This window comes from Podarcis vaucheri, assembly GCF_965113315.1.
Source record: "Podarcis vaucheri genome assembly, chromosome: 3".
Taxonomy (NCBI): Eukaryota; Metazoa; Chordata; class Lepidosauria; order Squamata; family Lacertidae; genus Podarcis; species Podarcis vaucheri.
The window spans coordinates 31,219,780-31,236,312 of NC_138761.1; the positions used below are offsets into that span (position 1 = coordinate 31,219,780).

The 16,533-nt window shown below is 39.6% G+C and overlaps 1 protein-coding gene across 6 annotated transcripts in view; it reads left to right on the plus strand.

Moving 5' to 3' along the window:
- The window catches only part of MARK1 (microtubule affinity regulating kinase 1), a 69,808-nt gene that overhangs the window by 20,195 nt on the left and 33,080 nt on the right, over positions 1–16,533 (plus strand). For 4 of the 6 annotated variants that reach the window (XM_082217497.1, XM_082217495.1, XM_082217499.1 and 1 more), the window contains 4 exons: positions 10,772–10,975; positions 13,254–13,307; positions 14,515–14,563; positions 16,149–16,214. In XM_082217497.1, coding sequence (XP_082073623.1) covers positions 10,772–10,975; positions 13,254–13,307; positions 14,515–14,563; positions 16,149–16,214 — 373 coding nt within the window. Of the gene's footprint in view, positions 1–10,771; positions 10,976–13,253; positions 13,308–14,514; positions 14,564–15,627; positions 15,750–16,148; positions 16,216–16,533 lie in introns of those variants that run through there. The other 2 variants (XR_014218168.1, XM_082217498.1) reach the window with 2 other exon arrangements.

Below are 16,533 nucleotides of genomic sequence, written 5' to 3' on the forward strand. Positions count from 1 at the left end.
TTCATTGACATATACAAAATAAATGGACTCCAGTAGACAAGTCTGGAGGGAAGAATCTACTCCCTGCTGAAGAAACCACAGTTGCAACCACAGTTGTCAGTGGCAAGTTTTAAGCTGCATGCAAATAGTGTTCCCATGTGTGGCACTGTCTTGCATATACATGATTTGATGATATTCAGCCCTTTGGGAATAATGAAGCATTGCAGTTTGGGGTACCATAGTATATAGTGGTGAGGAAGAAGCCTGTCCTACCCTATTTGCTGCTAGCTGGCTCAGGTTCCACTGACAAGGGCTTTGCAGTGGTGCACAGAGGGACCCTGTTGTCCTGCTTACAGGTGTGTGTGATGTGGCAATGGTGTCCAAACTTTTTTCAAAGAGGGCCAGATTTGATGAAGTGAAGGGCCATGAGGGCCAACCAAAGTTAACCTTTTTTAAGGATTGAAGTTCTTGAGGGTTTTTTAGGATTGAAGTTGTTGAGAAGTTTTTTTAGGATTTTACCCCAGGAAGTAAACTGCCACGGGGGCCGGATTAAACCGACTGGCAGGCAAGATTAGGCCCCTGAAACAGATTTTGGACACGCTTGCTTTATGGCTGTCATAATGATTGGTATTTAGCAAGTTACACAGTACAGTGGTACCTCGGGTTAAGTACTTAATTCGTTCTGGAGGTCTGTACTTAACCTGAAACTGTTCTTAACCTAAGGCACCACTTTAGCTAATGGGGCCTCCTGCTGCTGCCGCATTGCCGGAGCCTGATTTCTGTTCTTATCCTGAAGCAAAGTTCTTAATCTGAAGCACTATTTCTGGGTTAGCGGAGTCTGTAACCTGAAGCGTATGTAACCCGAGGTACCACTGTAATGTCTTGCCTTAGTCCTAGCTCCCTAAAGTTATCCAGAACCTCCCAACGGTTCCCAACACTGGTTTTGGTGGATTGCTTCTGTGTAAATCAAACTTCATCTTTTTTAGACTATATTCACAAATTATTTGGAGGCTTTTGTAGATACAGTACCTTTAAGTAAACATGAGTTTATCATCTATAACCGCTAGAACAGGCGTGACTGGTATTCAGCGTGAAGGCTTTCACTTTGTGATCTTTCTGGCTTTTAGCAGTGGAGGTTTTCAGGTGGGTTCTTTGGTGCAGCACCTCTAAACTAAGTGACCATATCCAACTATGAAAAGTTGTTTTTGAGTAGGTATATTATCTGAAGTTTTCAGTGAGGTGAAAGCTCACTTCTCCATGGGAAAGACCATGCTTTTAATACTTAATATCACCAAGATATCAGAATGACAGTGTTACTGTATTTTACTGACAGTTACTTAAAGCCTGTCTTCACATAGAATATTTGAATTACATATCAGTACGTTTATTTTGCCTTTTGAGTAACTTTAAGGGTATGAATAAGGAGACTTCCAGTTTGTGCTGTACTAGCGTTGAGCAGCCTGCCAAAGAGATCCTCATTTTATTCTCCTGTCCTCCTACACAATAAAACAAGCTTAAGTTTTTCCAAATTAGGAAATTTCATGACTCACACACTTTCACTGTATAAGCAGCAATCACTGTTCCCAGTTCCCACATCCTTGCAGACAAATAAGGGACAAAATAGTTCTCCCCTTTATTTAAAGAGGAAGACAATCCTTTTGGGCGGTGAGTTGTGGTGTTGTTTTTGGAATTAAAACACACACACACACACACACACACACACGGTGTTTTAAACCAAAATTAATTCTCTTCTAGTGGCATTCCAAATCATGATCCTAGTCTGACACCTTTAATTTAGCAGGAGTTGATCAGGTCTTCAATTTTTTTTTTGAAAAATCAAGCTCTTTCCATTGCATCATACCAAATGTATATTTTGACTGAGTGCCTTTTATCTTATGAACTTCCTGAATTCCCTTCTTGCTTGGGTGAAACTTGTCAGACATCACTTTATTAGGTCGTTTATTCTGTGCTATAAACTGTCTGATGACTTAGGTTGAATATGAAATTACCTCAGCTGCAGTTGCCTTAGAGCACAATCCTATACATGTCTACTCAAAAGTAAGTCTACTTATTTCAGTGGGCTTACTACCAGGAAACTTGAAATTGGATTGTAGTCACAGTGTCTGTGTTTTCACATACCAGATGCAGAGGATAGAAATCTGTTTTGTAATTGAACTTTTAAGTGGCAAAATTGACTTGTTTAAGTTAACATTAGCTTTGTGAATGAAAGTGTAACATAAGAATGGGATGCCACTGAGAGAGCTGCTATTATGCAGGTGGTGATTTTAACCAGAACAGACAACAGTCAACTGTGTTTCTCCATGTGTCCCAACCCTCTGAAACAGTTTGGGGTGTGAGCAAAAGGGCCACAGTATGGGATCAAGGAAGGGAGAACCTCATTGCATGATCAAACTCTATTCCACACATAGATGGGCACAATTGAAATGATTGCTGCCCATTATGGTTGAAATCCTCACCTGCAAAATCTACTTGTATGACATTGGATATAATACAGTATTTATATTAATCTTATACTTGTAACTGATAAGAACAGCCAGAAAAACAGGACTTCGAAGACATGGAGTGTACTATGTTTTGAGTCAAAATATCTTTTACATTGTGATCAAAGTATCTTCACCTTTTAGTAAATGATAAATGAAGATTGTCTGACTTACTGGGCAGTACACATATAGTGGTTGGTATTCTGTTGTGTCCATCTACAAATGGAGCAAACTTCTGCTTGTGCACGCAATAGGACTCCCATTCCTCCTCTTTACAGTCCTCCCTGAGGAGTGCAGGAAGAGCAGAGAAAGAAGAAGTAACATTGCGCAATCGGAAGTCCACTTTCAAGATAGTGGATATCACACCAGGAGTAGATTGTGGTAATGTCCTCTTTCCCCAACCTCCCCCCCCTCCTGAGTGTGCATTCCCCCCCATAGATCTTAACCACTGTTTAAGCACTGCAACAGTACAGTCATCCCTTGGTTTTCGAGCAGCTTTGTTCTCGAACATTTTGGCTCCTGAATGCCGCAAACCCGGAAGTGACTGTTCTGGTTTGTGAACTATTTTTGGAAGCCAAACGTCCGATGGGGCTTCTGCAACTTCCAGTTGGCTGTAGGAGCTTCCTGCAGCCAATCAGTAGGCATGCTTTGGTGCCTGAACATTTTGGAAGTTGAACGGAATCCATTCCAAAAGGTACGACTGTAATGAAATTATATGTGGTTAAAGTTAACCTTGTAACCAGGCTTTGTTTAGTCTGATTTTAAATCATGGGTAGCAGAGGACCTGGTGCTGAGTTTCCTCAATCTCATTTTTTTAACCCAGGCAATCAAAATAGGATTCCCCATGTACCATTGTATGATGCCTATATATCTTTGGTCAGTGTTATTCTGTCTGTCTGAGAAGTCAAAAACAAAAAAGCATGGTCTTTTTAATTATTGTGTTTTACATAAAGCAGAAGGCTTTCACTTTGACAAGTTTTATTTATATTCTTCCAGGAAACTGTTACTTGAATAATCTCTGGCTTTGTACTCAGCAAGCAAAAAGCATGGTTCTACATGACTGCTTTTGCATATGTACTCTCTCCAAAACAAATCTAATCTTGAATGTCTTGCAAATGAGGACATGGGGTTCACTAGGACAAATCTGGCAGCAGACTCAAAACTCTGGTATTTCTTTCATTTTACTGAGATCTTAGCTGCCAAAACGTTAGTATAGCAGCTGTACTAATGAATAGCATTAGTAATTGGGGTGGGGGGGAGTGTTTGGTTTTGATATGGAATGCTAGAACACATAACTTAGATCAGTGGTCTTCAACTTAGTAAAAATCCAGGGCTCACCTTTAACCTAAACATTTCTTTTTTTTTAACCATATATTTATGTGGTTGTAGGATAATTCCATAGTGACCAACATAACCTTTACAATATTTTTTACACAATATTTTTCTTTTAGCGAATATTATTTGATTTCCATTTACCTTTTCTTTGTTTTTTTGTTAACTGGGTTGATCTTCCCTGCAAAAATATTCAAGAAGTATGCCACTGAGAGTTTAAACAACTTTCTTTTTATTGTTTTAACAGACATGACAAACACTCAAGTATTTATCTGAAACTTAGACAATTTTATCCTCTGAAACCATGAATATTTTTTCTGTCTGCAGCAATATACATATACAGCTAATGTTTCATAGATGAGTGTCAAAATTACGTAAACTGTGGGTAAGCTGGGTTTTCTGGCAAATTAATTGTGACCAATGTAACGTGAAAATTCATTAATAGGCACTTACAAATAACTACCGCCAAAGCAAGACCCTGTGCATATTGCACTTTACTCTTTATTCACAAATTACAGATCAGCACCAAGTCCATATGTGAAGTTGTAATGCCAACAGGAATTTACACTTGGCTATAGCAACACTCCAATTATTCTCCCCCCAAAAGGTTGAGAAATTGGCTAACAATTTCTCAACCTTTGCAGTAACTGAGTTGCCAGCTGTTTCAGTTTCCATACTTTCTGGCAGGATTACCCTTAGGGACATCATTCTGTCAAACAAAAAGACAGAATGAAATATATATTCATACATTTTGAAATATATGAGAAATTCATTTACACTTTATGTTCAAGACTCTTCAATCTTTTACAGGGTTGTATTGTTATCCAGAGGCAGATTTAGGGCCAATGTGCAGAATTAGGGCACTGTGCTGCTGAGGGTCCCCCAATTTAGTAGTGTACATTGTTACCTGAGAGGATACCTTTGAAACATGACTACCAATAATGAATTGCTATTGTTGAATTCTAGTGTTTCAGTTAGTTGCATTGTTTCCAGTCTTCATTTCTCCTACTCTCCAATTAAAATCAGTGAAGTCTGGTCCCTTAGGGCAATCTGGACTTAAATCCTACCAAGTGAAATGTCAAACAATTAAAAATCTCAAAGCCATACTCTTCCCTTGTCCTACAATCCTTCCAAAATCCATTTTAATTTAGACAGACTCTGGGAGACATTTCTTTCAACTGGCCAATCAGTTTTCTGCAGCACTCAGCCAATTTCAATCCAGAAGTATTTCTGTCAACATGAGGTCCTACCCGTCTCCTGGTAGAAAAACAGTGTGATAGTAAATCTGTATATTAATGGAGCTGCTGACTCTTAGCCCTGGTTGTACAGGTTTCACCTCCTTACTGTTGTCACATTGTCAGTCCAGCCACATTAGCAGGTATACTTTTCCGTTAGACCCAGAGCCGATACATCTGTTCTGAGTAAATTCAGAGCTGTTTGCTTAGAAGCCACACCTACACAGAAGTAAAGCTCAGATCCCATCTCCTTTGATTAGCCTTGCATCTTTCCCTGTTTGCGTGAATGAGCTCCACTAGATATTAAAATGACTGTATAAAAGGTCTTTTGACCTTTTCTCTCCCCTTCTCCAGTGTCTCTGCTAAAAGAAATGGATAAGTTTAATGTGAACGATCAATACACAAACTATATATTGTACTCCGTAGGATTAGTTGTCGCTATCGAGCCCTTTCTACCTGACGAAAGCTTCATAGATTGCCTCTTCCAACAGGAGATTGATAATATATATTTGTCCATGTGACAAGGTGCAACATGTTACATTTGGTTGTATGGTAAGCTCAAATGCATAGAATGTGTGCGCTTGCCCTGCCAAAGGTGTGAAGGAAGTACCATGCAAATAGTTGATTTGCATAAGCACAGAGCAAGTACCATATGGAATGCTGCCATGGGAAGCATTAACAAGTAGCCTCAATAAGTGGACTATGGCATACAAAGGCAGCGTAAGAAAAGACAGACAATTGAATAAGTCTAGCAGGGAACATGCTTGCTTGTGCAAATAGAGGTTTCTGTGCTGTTTCAGAAATTTATTTTAGGTGGTGAATTAGCCAGATATATTTCTGCATTAAACTTTCTATACCACCTTTCCAAAACAATTCCCCCAAGGCAATTCAGAAACTAATTAAAGCAATTTAAAAAATAAAATAAAGAAAAAAACCCCCTGAGAGGAGCAGTGTGTACATAGAGGCAAAGATGCAACAGAGAGCCTGCACAGCCAATAGTTTGGAGCTAAGAAGCAGGATGCTGTAAAGGTTAAGGCAGAAGAAGCAAAAAAACCTGAAGTAAAGCTTGGACTTGGTCCAGAAGATCTCAAAGCCCCGGGAGTGTCAAGGGAGCAGGGTCTTCGCAAGCTGGGTATGCTAGGTTCACGCCATTTGAAAGATTTAAAGGATGGAACGAGCCTGTTGAATTGAACCTAGAAACAAACTGGCAGCCTAAAGAACATGTAACACTGGCCATACCATTTTGCACAGCTGTTGCTTCCAGACAGTCTTGAAGGACAACACCCAGACAAGAAATGACTGTGATTGATCTGCATGCTTTCTAAGGAATTATTAAACATTGCCAAGGTCTTAGATTTCCAGATGCAGGTGGCCTATTAGATGCACCTGATAAACATTGCACCTGACCTCATCTGCACTTAAGTTTCCAGGTCAATCATTCAATTATCCCGGGGAGAAAGACAATGAGCCTGAGCTTGTTCCTAATCTCACATTTGGGTTCTACCCTAGGGGCAAAGTAGTGGTTGAGCAGGTCTCCCAGATACCCATCTTAACCAATTTCTTGTTTCTACAGCTTTTTTGGGGGGGTTAACTTATAATGCTCAAAACTATGCAGTACTTGCTAAAAAGGAAATGCTGGAGCATTGTAGTATACCTTTTTAGTTACTGATGTGAAGATAGTAACACATAACCTCAAAAAAATGCTGAAGGAATTGGTGGTTCTTCTGTAACGGGCAATTTATGCTCTCATAATCCATGTAATGGCAAATGGCAGGTCCTCTGTTTCAATATCCACACAGGAAAGATGTGAGCTAGAATTCCAGAGGAGGGGCAGACTTTGGTCTTTCAAATTTCAGCGGTGCCCTGTGCAAGGCCAAAATTCTGCACCTTGCATTACCCTAAATCCACCTCTGGCCAGAGTACAAGCTTTTAAACATGAAATATGTTTTGTAAAATATACGTGTCCTCATAGTATTCCATTTGGAAAACCTGAATTATTGGACTGGGTTGGTAAGTACAGTTTTCTTTCTCAGATTTTGATTGTGAAGGATAAATGTGGAATTTACATCCCTGGGTAGGAGAGACGACCAACAGAAGTCCAACAAAATAAGTGGCTGTTAGTTACTGGTACAAAGTAATGGATTTGATACCCTATAATGTTTCAAGCTCTTGCTGTCCTTCAAGATGAACCTCAAGGTGAATCAGTCCATTAAGCCCAGAGATGTAAGTGCTTGCAAAGATTAGGTTTCCCATCCTCAAACATTACCAGTCATAATTCTTTTTACTGGTACATTATAAAACTTATTTGAGTATCTTTCTCAATACATAACAGTAAATTACTAATTTTAAAACAACTTCTCCATAGGGCTACAATTGGAGATTGTAATCTGACCCCCTTTGACTTTTCTTTATCTAACATTTCTTGCTCAAATGCAAGCTTAGATAATTATTGTGTGCCTTTCACAGTCCAAGAATTAAAACACATACACACGAACACAAAACTGATGAATGAATTACGACATCAGCAACACCTCTTCTGTAGGCTAAAGCAAATTAAATCTTATCTAGAGTTAACACAATACTTGAATGCCTCCAAAAGATTAAGTATAAAATAAAATGACCAAGAGCTCAGGGCAACCCCTTAATCTTTTTATGCTGGACTTAAATTTTCGTTGCTGTCAGTATAAACTGTTCATTTTCTGAAAGAACAGTCACACAACACTAATGGGTTGTAAGATATTGGGGGGGGGGAATGTGCCTCATACATTTATCTAGTTGGTAACGTAACAGGTATGGATAACATCCTCCCTTTACCTTTGCCCATAAATACAAAATATTTGAACCCCCGTTTCATATGGCCAATGGCATTGCAGATAAAAGCTGTAAAATATTTCCTGAAGGCATGACAGTGAGAGCTAGAGATATAATGACAAATAAGCCACATTTGTGAAATTTGTATCCCACATCGCTTGAAACAAAGCTTGTCTCTCTTCCCCATCCCTTTCTTTTGAGCAGCTGTTTTCCTCTACTAGGGTGAAGTAGAGGATATGGCATTCCAGTATGGTTTAGGCAATGATCCATGTATTTTGGGAGGTGGGAGGGAAATCAAATGGGGGCGGCGATGGGTAGGAGGGAAATCAATCCAGAAAGTTATGTTAAGTGAGCCGGACTTCAGAAAGCCATAATATGCAAAAGAGATTGGTTTAGCTACTTCAGTTCTTCTGCTTTCCTGCTTCTATCTCTGTGGACAAGCACTTCAGATGCCGAGTGCACATTTCTGCAGCTCAGAATATAAGAAAGCCTTGTGAGAGAGAACTGGCTACCCTCAAGTTCTTATATTTATTTTATTTATTTATAAAAATATTTATATACCACTGTATCATAAAATTATTTCACAATGGTTTACAACAGCATCCTGTACTGTAGGCCTGGACAATGTGTCGATACATCACCGAGGACTGGTATCGGGGCTAAAGCGCGATGGCAGCTTCACCCGACGGTCTATCGCAAGTAAAACCACCACCGCTCCTGGGTTGCTCTGCCACCAGAGCCCAGCGCACTGAAGGAGAAACAAGCTGCAGCTGGCGCTGGTGACAGAGGGACTCAGGAGGAGTGGCGATTTCACTCACAGTGTGAGAGCCCGTGTGGTGTAGTGGTTAAGAGCAGTGGACTTGTAATCTGGGGAACCGGGTTCGCTTCCCTGCTCCTCCACATGCAGCTGCTGGGTGACCTTGGGCTAGTCACACTTCTTTGAAGTCTCTCAGCCTCACTCACCTCACAGAGTGTTTGTTGTGAGGGAGGAAGGGAAAAGGAGATTGTTAGCCGCTTTGAGACTCCTTAGGGTAGTGATAAAGCGGGATATCAAATCCAAACTCTTCTTCTTCTTCTTCTTCTTCTTCTTCTTCTTCTTCTTCTTCTTCTTCGTCTTCACAATATACCCCCAGGTGAAACCGCCACCATGCTCTGGCCATCATATAACTGAGGGAGGAACATTGGCCATGCCAAGGCGGTGGTGGATAATAATGCACCGTGTATAATTGTAAAGAATTCTGTCACTTGTTTATTCATTTATTTAACAAATTTGCATGCTATCCTTCATTATAAACATTTTCAGGGTAGTTTGTGTCAGTAAAACAGAACAAATAAAACCTACAAGAACATTGCAGAATGAAAAAGCTGAGTAGACTACCACCGTTGTTAAGTCTGTGGGGACTAAAAGGTCTTTGTCTACCACCAAAACAATACCAAAGTGGATACCAGGCAAACTCTCCCTGGAGGGGAGAAAGTTGCCTAAATGGGAAATGAGAACAATTTCCCTCCCATCCTTTAGGAAATCTTCCCAGTCTATGATTCTCATGAAAGCTGATGCACACATTCACAAAGATCCTGTCCTGGTATCACTAGTTCCAAATTACTTAAAAGACCACCTATCTTCTTAAGTTGGTGGCATTTTTATTTTTTTGCATTTACATTATTTCTTGTAAATAACTGGATATGATTAGTGATATAAAATTCCTATACTAAAAAAAGTTGCATTACTTTTTTTTCTTAAGCGATGAAGCTTTAGGAAAACCAAATCTATTTTTACTCACAGGCAGGCTGTTGTTAACCACAGCATGGCCTTGGAAAATACCTTGTAACTGATGTGGCTCCTGCATGTACTTTGCAATTATTTTAAGGTTACCAGATTTTTTTCAATAAATCCAGGGACACTTTTCAACTTCATTAGGAATGATAGGATTTTGTGTGGGGAATGATTTGTAAATCCGGGGACTGTCCCTGGGAAATGGGGACATCTGGTAACCTTAAATTACTTGTCCTTTTCCAGTGCACTTGTTATACTGTATGGTTACCACTGATAGTTGTATTTATGTCTATTTAGTTGGAAAAAAGATTAGGGGAAAATACAACCGATTTTATAACTTTTAAGGATTGCTAAAATATTTAAAAGCCCTAATATATTTATAGTTAGGGGCTTGTGAAAAATGCTTGGTAATGTTCAGCTGTTTTGCTGTTTGTTTGTTTGCTTGCTTGCTTGCTTTCCCCCTCATTGGGCCAGTCTGTGACTTCCTGAGTTTGCAAAAAGGGTCCAAGGAGTATTACATTGAAATTAAGAAAGTGGCTCACTTCCCAGCTGCAATTGAAAGAAGAAAGGTCAAATTTTAAATAAAGCAAAAGTTAATGAGTAAAATTATTTACTTGAATTAGCAATGGACATGCAGTACATTGATACATAATGGAACCAAGGAAGGGACTAGAAGGAAGTCAATTTGTTTTGTTTTGTTTTTGTATTGTTGTTGTTATTATTTTTTGTGATCTTTGGGAAATTAATAAATTGTTATTTAAAAAGAAATAATTTTCTTGAATTGATCGCACTGTTCAGTTTTGTACATTTCAAATGTAGGCCAAGTATGAAAGCAGACAGAAAACTTAGGGTTGTAGTCAACTAAGAACTACTTATAACAGAACCATTGAACTTAATTAACCTATGTTAGTCATTTCCACTTACTTCAGTGAGTCTACTCAGGGTAGAACTAGCATTGCATACCACTCTAAGATCGAAATCTTTGTGATTGAAATCATCTATAGAGCATTTTTGCTGGTTTGTTCACACTCGCAACTACAGTATATTGTGATGTGGGTCTTCCTGTTCCCATTTAACGTTTGTTTTATAATTCATTAATTCTAAATAGATTAATATTGCTCTGTTGTTTACTCTTATAGCACACATCTGTCGACGGATATACTGAGCCCCATGTCCAGCCCACAAAATCAAGTAGCAGACAAAACATACCCCGTTGCAGAAACTCAATCACGTCTACAAATGAAGACCATCCTCACATTGGGAATTACCGCTTACTAAAAACAATAGGAAAAGGAAATTTTGCTAAAGTGAAGCTGGCTAGACATGTTCTTACTGGTAGAGAGGTAAGCTGTTTGTCTTTTTTTGCTTGGTAACAGTAGCCTGTGTTGCCTTATTCACACTTGTCTGTCTGCAATGAACATGCTTATTCTCTAGCTCTGTGATTGAATATGTAACAGGCTTTTCTTAGAGCCGAATGAGACATCAGGGCAGCAGACGAGTGGGCAGAATTATGTGTACTACTAAATCACTTTGAAGAGGTAGGTTTGGAATTGAGATATTTTAAGATACAACAAGAGCATTTGAAGAGTAGGATTCCCCCGAAACAGCTGTCTTTCTTGCGGTGGGATGGTAAGATTGGAAGTAAAACCCCACCAAAAGAAAAAAAATTCTAAATGCTTTTTTAAAAAACTACTCTTCCCCATCCATGCTGCCTTGAACCCCCTATTTTATAGGAGATCAGAAGGTCCTGGGGTTGGATACTGTTCCTGTCCCATCTAGTTGTGCCCTGATCAAAAGATAAACCATATTTGTGTGGAGACAAGAGTGGACAAGGGTTTGGAGTGGCGATCTTCTCTGAAAGCTCTAACTTTACTTATAGAAATGAAAATGTTTAGTTGAAATTCAAAATATTCTGAAATCTCTTAATTTCCCTGCTTCCAAATGCTAATAATAGAAAAAGGGAAATCACCACCTGTGGCCATAGGAAGCGATTCTTCCCTGCCCCATTCCTCTGCTGCTGGCTGGAATACAACACTGATTGCAGATTACTGACATTGCCAGCACAAGAAACCTCTGTAAATAGATTGTATTGGACAGAGTGGATAGAACAAATTGCTCTGAGAACATTTAATGTGGATGGGCCTGGGTATGCAGTATAATCAGGTTGACTTCTTCCAAATACCCCTAGTTTTCGCTCCATAAGACACACTTTTTTGCTCCATAAGATGCACCCAGTTTTTAGAGGAGGGAAGCAAGGGGGAAAATACAGAAGGCGCAAGGGAGAAAGACCCCCTCCGTGCTGGCTCCTGGCTGCTCTCATGCAAGTCACAGAGCCCCTCAGACAGAGGGAACACTAAAGAGTTTTCTAAAGCCCCCCGCCTCGTCTCTCCCCACCCCCTCGCGCGGGCACCACCATTAGGATGCTTGCACGGGTGGCGTGCCATGCCCCTGCTGCTCCGCCAAAGTTCCCAGCTCCGCCGCTGCCAGGGACCACACATTCGTTCCATAAGATGCACAAACATTTCCCCTTCCTTTTTAGAAGGGAAAAGTGCCTCTTATGGAGCGAAATATACAGTAATACCAAACATCGCCTGACACCGTGAAGCCCCTAAACATGTTGATAGGCCCACTATTTTCTTGGAATTTTCAGCGTTTCAAGGAGCTTAATTTCATTGTTTTTGTCTGACTGTTTGCTAGTGTTCTGTGTAAAATACTGCTTGTATTTTAAACTTTAAAAACTGTAAGCCTCTACACCAGCGGTTCTCAACCTGGGGGTCCCCAGATGTTGTTGGACTACAACTCCCATCATCCCTGAGCTCTGGCCTTGCTAGCTAGGGGTGATGGGAGTTGTAGTTCAACAACATCTGCGGACCTACAGGTTGAGAAAGGCTGTTCTACACTGACTTCATTTGTTTGCAATGCTAAGCTGTGATCTAGAGTTAGGTGAACAAGATTCAAGCTTATGCTCACCCCCTCCTCTGTTTCAATTGCTTTTGCTTTCATTTGCGATTATCCACAGTTGCATGTCATTAGTTAACCACAGTTTAGTGCAACATCTGAACCCTAAATTGTATTTAACTGGTGTCATTAAACAAACCAGCTTTCTAAGCCACAGTTTGAGCTTTGCTGTGTTTGCATGTAACACTAAGCCAAACTATAGCTTAGTGAAAACAGCTGAACTCTCGGGAAAGAGGTTGCAGCCACTCTTGTTCCTTTTAGAATTTAGTGTGTTCCTTGAACGCAGAACTTGTGGGTTAAGTTCCCACCTGCTTATGGACCAGGCAGGATCAAAGTGCATGCAGACTCTTCTCTGGTAGCCAATGCATTCATGAAGTCCCAGTAGTTTGCCTACTTATGACGTGCAAACCAGGCCATTGGCTTATTTCAGTAAACCATAGTTAAGATTAATCACAGTTTGTCTTGGTTCAGAAGTAACATTAAGCTGCAGTTAGCTAAAAGCAAGCTAAAGTTTCTCATCTCCTTGAAACAGAACAAGAGGGGAACAGAAGGTCAATGTGTCACTAAACTATAGTTTAGTGCTGTGTCCAAAGAAAGCCAGTGTCTGCCTAAAAACACTCACCTGTTGGTACCTTCAAAAGAGTGATTTCTTTATATCCCTAGGTTGCTGTGAAAATAATAGACAAAACCCAACTAAATCCTACCAGCCTACAAAAGGTAAGATGTTTCTTTGAAAAGGTTAAATATGTTGTCACTTCAATAAATTGGCCCATGTGATTTAAAAATAAAAATATTTTTATTCTTCCTTGTTTATAATGTTTTTGCTTTACAGGGCAATTGAATTGCTCTGAAGTTTTTATGCCCTGAATCCTTGGTCAGTTACATTGAGATAGAGAGATGCCTTCCGTTCCAGATGTGAGGAGGGGGCCATACTAACATGACCTTCCTTCTGAAATATTCAAAGCATGTCCTATGCAGTGAAGCTGATCCATATGTCTAGTTGGTGCACCCAAAAGTTTTCTGTGTGGAGCAGCCATAAAACACATACAATTTTAAGCAGCTTCCAAAGTAGCTCCCATATTAGTCCAGGTTCAGCTTTAATCAAGTCACTCACCTCTAGTCCCATGTAGGAACTGCCTGAGGTGATGCTGGTGCATATTTTCTTGGCATAAGTGAACTGAAATTCCTGAAATAAATAAGTTACATTTCTTACTTCTTTAGCCAACCAAGATCTCATAATGGATTTGGGCAGTATTGTATGTTGGAAAGGATAATTAAGTCCCACTGAGATCTAGAACTCTAAAATATTGGTAGTTATACTTCTGTAGATTTGGAGTGATGTCACTTTCTTGAAGAAAAGTGTCCTGTGGGTTGAAGAAAAGTATGTTATATGTTTAAGCATTTTGTGAAGTATATTCGTTTTAACCTTTCCTGAGAAATAAAGCAGTTATTCAGATCTATTTCTCTGGATCTCCTTGCTGCAATTTTGAACATTCAGTTGCTGGTTTGAGAAACTGGTTAAGAACAATTCCCTGCCAGACTTCAAATAGTGGTAGAATTTGCAGTAAGCTTTTGGGTGTAATTCTTTTAAAAGTTTGGGCAGGTTCAAATTAGTTGAAGCCCAGAGAGGCTAGTATTACTTACAATGGGCTAGATCCTGACTAAATTAGTTGAACTTAGTTTTCAGTGAAACGTTAGTCATCACCCGAAGCAGACCCCCTTTATTTCAATGGGATCTTAGTGCAATTAACCTAGTCTGGTTCTAATCCAGTATCTCTATACAAGCAACTTACCACTGGTATTTCATAAACACTTATCTAAGTGTGAAACTACATCTTAAACATTTTTAAATTTTGCATTCTGCAGTTATCCTTAGAATGTGTAAAAAAACACCCTAAGTAAAATAGTTTTCTATTTTTTACAGTTGTTCCGAGAAGTACGAATAATGAAGATTTTGAACCATCCTAATATTGGTAGGGATTTGACATTTGTTTTGCTGAATCATATTAATTTTTTCCTGTGTTTGCCTTTTCTTCTAACTTTGAAGAATCTCACTAGGTGACTTTTAGATTTGTGATCAAGGCCCTAATGCATATTAAAAAGACATCCACATTAGAGGAAGCCTAAATACCAAGCAGGTCGCTTCAGAGGTATTGGGATCACTTGCTATCAGGACCCTACATGCCCCCACTTCAGATGACACATCAGTACTAAAATGAAGTGGGCTGCTTCAGAGATACTTAGACATTCTCCAAAACAAAGCAGATTGTCTGTAGTCAAGTGGACTTGTCCCAAAACTGCATAGAACTTTCCAGCCTCTGCTTAAAAAAGCCTCATCCTATCTCCTCTCAGTCTCCTCTTTTCCAGGCTAAACATATCCAACTCCCTCAAGTGTTCCTCATACGGCTTGCTTTCCAGACCCTTGATTATCTTGGTCATCCTCCTCTGCACCCATTTCAGCTTATCAGTATCCTTCTTAAACTGTGGTGTCCAGAACTGGACACAGTCTCCCGCTGTGGTCTGCTCAAGGCAGAATAAAGTGGGACTATTGCTTCCCTTAATTGGGACAATATACTTCTGTTGATGCAGCCTAGAATAGCATTACCTTTTTTTTGCTGCATCACACTGTTGACTCACAATGTTTTACTTCTAGGAAATATGCTAGTTTATTGGAACTATGTAAATTCTCACCAAGTAGAGCCTGTGACTTGCATCATTCTCTGGTAACCTTCTGCAGGGCCAGTGACTCATCAGATTAGTTCTTTAGCCTTTCATGAAGTCCTGTTAACAGTAGAACACACTCTTAGGGATGCCCTTAAGTGATTGTTTATCCTGTGTTTTCAAGCTATGATCTGACTTAATTTGGTAAGGAATTAATTTATGGCTGTAGTGTTTTGTGAAAATGGGGCACTGATTTTTATCAACATGGATTTTTAACATTGCTCTTTGTTAAATCGATACCACTTTGATAAGAAAAATTGAGGCCTGTGAATAAGAGCAGGTTTGCAAAGTGTGTAACTTTCCCTTTCTGCTTTAGTTTTCCCCACCTTTAGAGCCCCACTTTGTGATGACAATTCTTCTGGCTGAGGAAGGCAGAACAGTTTTGTTCCAGAGACAGTTATTGTTGCTGAATCGGCCAGAGGGCTTGTTGCATACAAGGTATACACATTGCTGCATACAGGGTATGCCCTTTTTTACTCCTTCCAGCTGAGTGTGCTGCCTTTCCAACATGCTTAGCTTTCGTTCACTTATTCTTAAACTATTGAACAGCAATAATTTTGTTAATATATTTTATAGGCAGTGTCCTGGTTCTTAGTTGTTCTACTTTCGCATCTAGCATTTAACCTCTTGTATTCAGCGAAAACAAAATATGGCCAATTTCTAACTGGTTCTAGAGAAGTGGGTGGTTTTACTTCTACAAATTTCATCTCTAGAGCCAAACTTTGACTTGGATATCCATTAAATTTTGACGTAGATAAGAAATAACATTTTACCTGTTTTAAAATGTTCTTTACTGTTTGTGCTAAGGCATTTTGTTATCAACTTTTTATCTTGCAGTTAAATTATTTGAAGTTATTGAAACAGAGAAAACATTATACTTAGTTATGGAATATGCCAGCGGAGGTAAGCAAACATTCCATTCTACTTTTATGGGCTGATTTGAAATGTAGGAATTTGAAGATGGAAGTGGGGCTGGCATAACACCTCAGAGCTGTGATGTACTTTTGGTATCTATTGCATGACACTCCGCTGCATAAGAGACATAGTTTCCATAGGACATAGTTATCTTTTTTGTTGATGTAGGCTGCTTTATAGTCTGTGTCCTTGAAAAGGACAGCCTCGTTCTCACCTACAGCAGATGAGTTGGTAGGTCTTTGACTGGACTAAAATACTTCAGAGCGAATCTGGAGACTTATACAATCCCCCACCCCCAGAAAAACAA